The 8,975-nt window shown below is 35.4% G+C and overlaps 1 protein-coding gene across 1 annotated transcript; it reads left to right on the top strand.

The window, feature by feature from the left end:
• Window positions 1-288: 288 nt before the first annotated feature.
• On the top strand, window positions 289-831 carry LOTGIDRAFT_153667 (hypothetical protein; the record flags this gene model as incomplete). The annotated part of the gene is made up of 2 exons (XM_009059689.1): window positions 289-463; window positions 698-831. 2 exons carry the CDS (start codon window positions 289-291, stop codon window positions 829-831), a joined length of 309 nt encoding a protein of 102 aa, XP_009057937.1.
• Between the last annotated feature and the right edge of the window lie 8,144 nt (window positions 832-8,975).

The following is an 8,975-nucleotide window of genomic DNA, read 5'->3' as shown; positions in this document are numbered from 1 at the left end:
TGCACAAAACATAGGCAAGTCTTTGTGTACAGCATTTCCAGCATACCATACTGGATGATCGGAAAGGTAAAAATTGCTGGATGCTGGAAAAAAGTTCTTCAATGCAAGTAGCATTTACCAACTTAAGAAATCCTAGTCTTACAGAAGACACAATGTCAGTAATTGAAAAGTTCACATGTATGGTAAGAAGAAGCGTCATCTATAAATGACGTACGGTTACAGATCTTCCTAGAAAAGTACAAAACTTGTGGTAAATCTGATAACGCAAGAATAAGTTGTTTGATAAAGATGGACGGTAGTGTCCTGCCCCCATGCCAGAAAGTCCTGACCCAGAAAATAAAACATGCACACCTCATTGCTTACAGGTGGAATTCTGTTACGCTTGTTCAGCATAGTCCCATCTCACCTGTTGAGTCTGGATGGACAATGGAAAATGATAGCTACATCATTATGTGGGCAGAAGGTAAATTGCACCCTAAAACTGTTGATGTAATGCAGTGTTGTGAGAGATTATCCGATGAAGAAGATGACAATGATAGTACAGACAAGTTACAAAATCATTGTTCAGCATGAATTTGAGAATATTTGAATTATGCACTCACTCTGCTTGACAATGATAATGGACTATTGAAGCATGGCAGAAGATGACATCAGTTCTGAGTGAAAAAACTATGTTTCAAATATTTTTATATTCCAGATGATTCTACAGAGGAGGCATCTTATGGTAGTGATTCTGATGATACGAATGATGATGAAAGTGATGCCAGTAGTAGTGATAGTAAAAATGTATCTAAATTTGTTTGTGAACACAATAAGGGACTATATTTTTGAGATAATGCCCTTGACTTAGTAAAAAAGCTTCACAAATTGTTTGTAAATACCGTAGAATCTACAGTTTTCATCTGATTTTAAAGAAATCATATAACAATGAATGAGTTCTTGGTCAAGTTTGAATTTTATGATTTTTCGATTACGGTTTTTGAGTTATTGCCTTTGTAAAAACTTTGTTTGTGAACACAATAGAGACTAAATTTTTCATCCGATTTAAATGAAATCTGGTGTGATCATGTATAAAAATGTGATCTTGCTCATGTTCGAATTTGATGATTTTTTAATAATGGTTTTTTGACTTATTGCCCTTGAACACAATAGAAACTACAGTTTTTATCTGATTTTTATAAAACACAATTACTTTAAATGTGGATTGTGAACTCGATAGAGGTGACAATTTAAGTCCACAAATTAACAATATCTTGAGGAAGAATTTTGGTACAATTTGACTGATTGAAGAATGCACTTGATATACTGATAATTTCTTGGGGAATTTGGCGTATCTTGATATGCAACTTTTTTTTTGACCCATAAGGGCAAAAGAGGGGCAGATTTTTGGAGCAGCTGATCCCCTATCTATCCTCAAAATTTCAGGACTGTTCTCCAAATTTAATTGTTTTTTTACCCGTAAGGGTCAAAGAGGGTCAGATCTTGGGGGCAGCTGACCCCCTCTTCCCACCACTAGATATTGTCAGTTTTTATGTTTTCATTATTTCTGGTATATCATCTATCTATTCTCAAAATTTCAGGACTGTACTCCAAATTTAATTGTTTTTTTTTGGGGGGGGCAACTGAACCCATCATTCCACTAGAATTTTTTGTCAGTTTTTATCCCATTACGATTCAGGTTGGTTGAGCCTCATATCACAGATATTTGAAATATGTAGCTTTTAGGGTAAAAATATTTTACCCCTTTGTCACAAAATGGAGTGATTTTGGAGGCCAGCTGACCCCCTTTTTCCACCAAGATATTTTGTTAGTTTTTGTGTTTTTTATCTTCTCATGAAATGTTTCTTATACTGTATTAATTTGGCATGTGTAGCTTTTGGGGTAAAATCGGCCCATGTTGGGTGACTTTTTAGGGGCAGCTGACCCCACAAACCCCCCAAAATATTTGGTCAGTTCATATTGTTTTGAGTTTTGAATATATGTGTAGTAACATAACATTGTATTAACTATGTAGCTTGAATATTAAAATAAACCTTTTTCAAGGGTTTTTTGACATGCCATAGGGGCCACACCCACCGGATCTGTACCAGCTGACGAACATTTTTTCAATGTCTGTCATAGTCCTAATTCATTGAAACCATCAAACCTTCTGGGTTTTTTGGGGTAAAATCACCCGTAGCTAGCTCTTGGACTATAACATAATTGTATGAACTATTATCTTTTCGCGCGAAAAGGTAACACAAACCGATACAGATGTTATATTTTAATACAATGGGACGATGGATATTTGTGAAGTGGAATATCACATTAGTGTAAGACTGACTGACTTGCGTTAATAAAAAAACACTATTAACCAGAGCACACATTTTAGAAGAAATAGTTTTGCTGAGGACAATTTCAGCCAAAATGAAAATATTTTCGATTGAAATTTCTGAAAAAGTCATTTAAAACTTATCAGTACGGTTCAAATAATTTTGTGATGCTTCCATTTATCATCACAGCAATAAATATATAAATGACAAAATAGTATGGATGCGGTGATCACGATGTTTGTTAGTTGTTGTAGACTGTTATTGTAGGTTATCTCTGAGACTATAAATTATTACCCCAATCTGTACACTGTATGTTTTTACATTCACATAAGACCAGTAATTATCTTCACGTTGAATAAGAATAAAATACAGTAGAAAGAGAATCTAATGTCTTGAAATATCACAACAATATTGCACACCTTCTTGATCTAGAACAGGGTTTGAAATATTTGTTTGGAGGGAAGAGGGAGGGGAGACGAAGTATTGCATTAAATTTTAAACATTTAAAAATTAAGTCGTTCCATTAAGTCACGACTATAGTCTCCGACATTACAAATTGTCAGATAAAACCTAAGAGAAAATCACAAACTTGTAAGGATTTATAGAACTAAGGGTGGTAATGCATAAAAAGAAAAAGAAAAATACTGAAAACCCCTGATCTGGAATCTAAATTAAGTTGGCAAGTTTAAGACACTGGATTTTGCAAGATATGACACAAAGACTGTTTACGACGTTTTTATACAACAACAATTACAAATACGATTTCAGTTTAATTTTATCAGAGTAACGTCATCTGATCAACTTCTTTTCTGAAAATGCAGGAATTGCTTAGCTTCAACCTTTTCATTTTCTTTTGTGCAGTCAATCGATTTTGACTAATAATTGATAAGTGGGACTGATATATCATTTATATACCTTTATCAGTGACATCTGAAGTAGAAAACCTATATACAGGTTAGCACAACTGGATTCATGGCGGATTTTTTGTCTTCTAATGTTTCTTCTCAGATTCAATGAAATTCCGTGTCTTCAGTTATTTGTCTTGAATTAGATTTGACAGCCATTAGATTAGAAAATGTTCACTTGAGACTGAAGATGTAATTTCGCATCCATGTATCATTTGTTACAGACAAATAGATGGTAGGACTTCGTGAGGCTGGTCAATATTCAATCATTCCTATTTGAGTAATTTACAACCAAAGCTAAATCTAGCGAATTTGGAAAATGTTTGGACAGTCATCGTCGATGCAAAATTTATATAATTTTAAGTTTTAACCAGAAAGGTCAATCTACAAAAAACGAGTCTAAAGAAATCGAACTTTTTGGTGGCTTTGGTTTTATGAACAGTTCAGATTTCTCGAGTTTCCATTTTTAAACCGTAACATAGTTTATTTCATTTCAAATGTCGTACATTAGACCCAAATTTTCCCTGAACCCAAGTCCTCAACTCATAAATTCTATGTTTAAATATTGAAACGATTGATCAAGGAGCTCAAAAACGACATGAAATCATTTTCTTCTATCTCCTTCAGTCTTCATCTTCGAGTGGTTGTTCTTCCAATAGTCAATACTCCGTTGTTGATTGGACTTAATAGACTACTGGAGAAATGACCTCTGGAAGAAAGGTCAAAACTCCAGACGACATCGTGCTAAGGCAGACGTCTGGTCTGGGCTGACGAGTCGGCCATCTTGTAATTTAGTGTAATTGACTATTTGACGGCGGAGTGATTTAATGATGGCTTTTCTCCTTTGACCGCCGCTTTTTATTTGATTTGTGAAGAAAGGTTCTGATAACTGATTAACGTAAAGCTGATTTCTTGTCGACAAGCTCCTTACATCTTTTGATTATGTTGATGTCTTTCTGCTGATTTTGCACAAACATCTCGTGGTTTATTTAGGGTTATCTGGTGCGAATGATAAGAAATAGATTTTGCATTAAGGGAAATATCGCATTTGATCTTGTCCTCATATAACGGATTTGGTCGTGATATCACAATTTGCACAGATGGGAACATCGTTTCGTGTTTGCGAATGTGGTTTAATATTGAACGTATATCCATTAAGATTTTTTGATTAATGCATTTATGCCCGTTTCGGCTTGTAGCCTCTTTTCATACTTGCATGGTTTCTTGCACTAATCGCCAACCAATATTAACTATTTTTGACTTCATGTCGTCAAATGATATATAAAACCTCAGGCATGGATTACGGAAGATTTCAAGAACTCCACAAAGTACTCATTTTAAGCATGATGAGGATTGTACGGAGAGCTTTAGATTTGACATAATAAAGAAGTTATTGAGTGTGGAATGCCTTGTTAATAGCTTTTGAGATGGTTTATTTCAAAATTGGCCCTCTTTAACTGTGTATTGTGTATTTCAAAACTGAAAGAAATTGAGTTGAAAGGCTATAACCTCCTTACTTCTTTAAATATTTTAATAAAGATTATATTTTAATTGCACATATGCCCACGAATGAGCGCTGTGGAACTCCAGTGCTCTCTAGAAACCAGGGCCTTTGAAGCCAACAGAGCAGTTGCTATTCGTGAGAAGAAAGAAAGTGGGATACTGTGCTCCACCCCATCTAATTCTTTCCCTGTAGCAACTGTGGTCGTCTTCTGTGTTTCCAGAATTGGTCCAGCCTAGCTTTTGATTTAAATATGGTCACTTCAGTTAAGGTCTAACGACAGCCCTCTTGAACGTTCGTCAAATTAACATTTTGACCAAACCGCGTCACAAAATGCCAGCGCTGGAGAGGGTAGAAATTTGATAGGTTAAAGCAGTTAACGTTAATTTGATGAACGTTTAAGAGAGCTGTCCTTAGACTCCAACTGAAGTGGCTATGTTAAAAATAAAAGCTAAGAAAAAAAAACGGAACGAAAGTTGGTATAATTTTAATTAGACTAGAATTGGAAAAGGAGATACAAAATGCGTTGTGATTGTATATGGCACTGTGGCTTGGAATCTCTTTCAATGTTTCAACACTGCTAACACAGATATATGGTATTTCTATCATCAAAATATCATCTAAAGCTCTTGCCATTAAGCCACCAGAAAACTCACTTATTACAATTATGGAAATGCATTAAATCGTTATTAGATTTTCCAACACTTTCTTAACTGACATTTACACTTGTTGACGCAAAGGAGTTGTGTGATTCTTCTTAAATCTGAATGGACATCAAAAAGCTACATATTATCTGAGTTTCTGATCACCATGGTTGAAGCAGTCTCGTCAATAATGATCTACCGTATTGGTTTTGGCATGGATTTCGAGTTCGTTCTGGGAATTCTTCAAGCGGGTTTCAACAATTCCATGCCAGGAATAATCGATCATTTATTAGCATATTGACTTTTACAGTCTGCGAGGCTTTTTTAAAAAGGTTTTTGTAAAGGCCCACGTTTATATTTTGGTAATTGAAATCAGTTTTTTCTTAAATTCAAAAACCAGAATCAAATTTGATAGAATTGATTTTTATTTGGTATCTAATATAGATTAGCGGTAAATATCGACATCTCTCCTTCCCAAAAATAAAACTCATAAAAAAAATCAGCTGAATTTCAACGCATTATTGTGACCAGCTTGATCAGGTGCTTCAGGAAAATATTCCAGATAAAAATGATGACGTATATTGCACCATATATTTCACCATTGTATCTCATATATTCAGCATGGGATCTGTAAAAAGGTATTTATTTGTCAAAAGGAATAATATTTCTGTTATAAATCAACTCATTATTGTATCTATTTATTTCCAACATCTAAAACCGTTGTGGTCTGTAACGACTCCTCCTCAGTTCTCGCGAGATATAGTATTACTATAACACTTAAAGATATAAATGATGTCAGTTACTCGAGAAATATTGATCAATTACCAGTAAAGTAGTGGACTAGCCTGCCGCCGGCTAATAATACTGGACATTGGTCAGCCAGACTGTCTAGGAGTGGAATTATCTTTATCGATTGCTATCCGTCTGGACAATAATAAGCTAGATTGGCTGCTGGAAGCGAGGTCTGGAGCCACGACTTCTCGGCAATGGTATAATATATTGTGCTATCTGGTTTAAACAGTAGCGAATATAACTAGCCTATTCTAGTGGTCATTATATTGATTCCATGCTTCCCAATTCAATCACTGACCACTGTAAACCAGTGTCGTAAACAAGCAGAAAGTCAAGGTTACAATAATATCTTAGACTTTTAATTTATAGTATTAAGCCAGGAAATATAAAGAATAACAGTTTCTTTTATTTTTCGAGATTAGATTGACGTTTGTAACGTGAACAGCCATATGTTAAAGTAGAAATACTGTGGACACTCAACAAGATACAACATAATCAGTGACACTTTCATGAATAATTAGGTAGGGGTGCGAGTACGGGCCGCGGAATTATTACACCAGACATTGAGGGACGCGATGATAAGACGTTTGAAAATAGGGGGAAGGGGGGGGGGAGGGTTTTCAACCATTTCTTTGGAAAGAGCGTGATCTTCTGTAACTCACTTTCGACCGTACTTTCTTAACATGTTATTTTTCTACCTTTTTTGTAAATGAAATAACGATGACTATGGACCATCACATGGAGTGTGGAGGAAGTTGTCCTTAGTTTCTGAAGTGCATTGCACTTGAAGAACTGTCATTGAATTGATCTATGGAAGCCGGCTGCGGCCATATTACCCTGGACTTCTCGCCAAAGAGAAATGGAGGAAAAAGGCAAGGAAAAAGGCGAGGGAAAATAAAAATTTTTGCTCAAATTTGTGACATTTTGTGACCAAAATCTAGAAAATTGTGTCCCTGAATAATGTTATATGAAAGTTTAAGTATTATCCAGCCAAAACTATTATATAAGCTTAAGACGTAGGCCTAGGCTACACATTACATAGACTTTGTAAGTTTGTATTGTTTTTGTTAATTGCAAGAAAACTACCGTACGGATTTAAGCACATTAAACGCATTATTTTACAGAAATATATGTCGCCTAATTTTTCTGAAGGTTCCAACTAAAATTATTGAGCCATCAATACAAACATCAAAATTAGGTCAAACTAATTAATTAACGATCCATTTACAAGATAAAAAAAACGATCCATTTGTTAATTAACGTATTGAAATCAAATTCAGTTTGATCCAGTAGATACATAGATATCTAGTAAAAAGGCGAGAAAGCCAGGAAAAAGGCGAGAAGGCGAGGAAAAAGGCGAGAAGGCGAGGAAAAAGGCGAGAAAGCGAGGAAAAGGCGAGAAAGCGAGGAAAAAGGCGAGAAAGCGAGGAAAAGGGCGAAAAAGCGAGGAAAAGGGCGAGAAAGCGGGGAGAAAGCGAGGAAAGGGGCGAGAAAGGCGAGGGTAAAGAAAAGGCGAGGAAAAGGGCGAGAAAGCGAGAGTAAAAAAGGCGAGAAGTCGAGAAAGCGAGGGAAAAGGCGAAAAAGCGAGGAAAATTTTTCTCGCTTTCTCGCCTTTTTCCTCGCCCTTTTCCTCGCCTTTTTCTTCGCTTTCTCGTGGGCGAGAAGTCGAGATTCCTCGCTTTCTCGTAGGCGAGAAGTCGAGAGTAGATATGGCCACAGCCGGCTTCCATATTGATCAGACAGCCCAACGGCATTATCTAAAAACAAACCTATAAGATATTAGCTATCTTGAACATTAGTGTCATTTAGCGATATCGTCAAACTGCATATGTTTATTCAAATTATTTACGCATCTCTTACTTTAGTACCTGATTGCATTAGTTTCGGCAATTTATTATATTTGTAAGTCAAATGATTAGTCATAAGTAGTTCAATTTGAATGGTATGAATATATTACACAAGATGTGACAATATAATTCTGTAATAATGTCTTTATTTGATGACTATCAGAAGTTATTGCCTACTATTAATATGTTGTCACTTCTATACTGACTATCTGTAACTGCTAGTACTCTAAAAAGGAACAAAAGTTTCAAAGCTGTCCTCAGATACATCCACATTATATTAAAATGACAAAATTTGATTCAAAATAGATCAACGGCTCCTTTGAACCGTTCAAGAACGGTTCCTCCAGTTGTTCGAGAAGACATTTCTTAGTCCAGCGCACTTATTAGCCAGTTATATCGCATTCACCGCAGAATACTGATTTTTTTTCATCTTTTAGTTGTTGAAAGGACGTTATATTTTACTTGACTAATCATAAAATAAAATGGTCCTATTACTTAACTTTTATATTCATGTGAAGAAGATATGAAGTCACATTGGTTGACTGTGATAAACTAATTTGTCTGCTGGTAGAATTGATGAAACACGATTTTGTAGAAATATTCAAATGAAATCATCATAATATTGTGAGTTGATCAGACATCTTAGATTAATGGCGCATTTCATCAGAGCCTGTAATATTGTTTATTATAACGTCTCACTGGTCATTCTGAAAGATTATAGACAACAAGGCCACGTTCGATGTTTAAGGATCGGTTACAGTGACGGTGAACATTTAAAGATTTCACTGAACCGCTATGATATACCATGGTTAACGTTTATAAAAGAAACGGGATAAATATTCTTATCGTATGGCAATTTAAAATGTATCACTGTATCATTCGTAATGCTTATCTCGAAAAATTTACCACGAGGAACTGAGATCAACAGCTCAGTTTAAAACATAAGTCGAATCCTTCATGAAAGGTACAATACT

The sequence above is a fragment of the Lottia gigantea genome (assembly GCF_000327385.1).
Source record: "Lottia gigantea unplaced genomic scaffold LOTGIsca_4, whole genome shotgun sequence".
In the NCBI taxonomy this organism is placed as follows: Eukaryota; Metazoa; Mollusca; class Gastropoda; family Lottiidae; genus Lottia; species Lottia gigantea.
The sequence above is the reverse complement of the archived record's forward strand: the minus strand, read 5'-3'. Positions and strand labels throughout refer to the sequence as shown.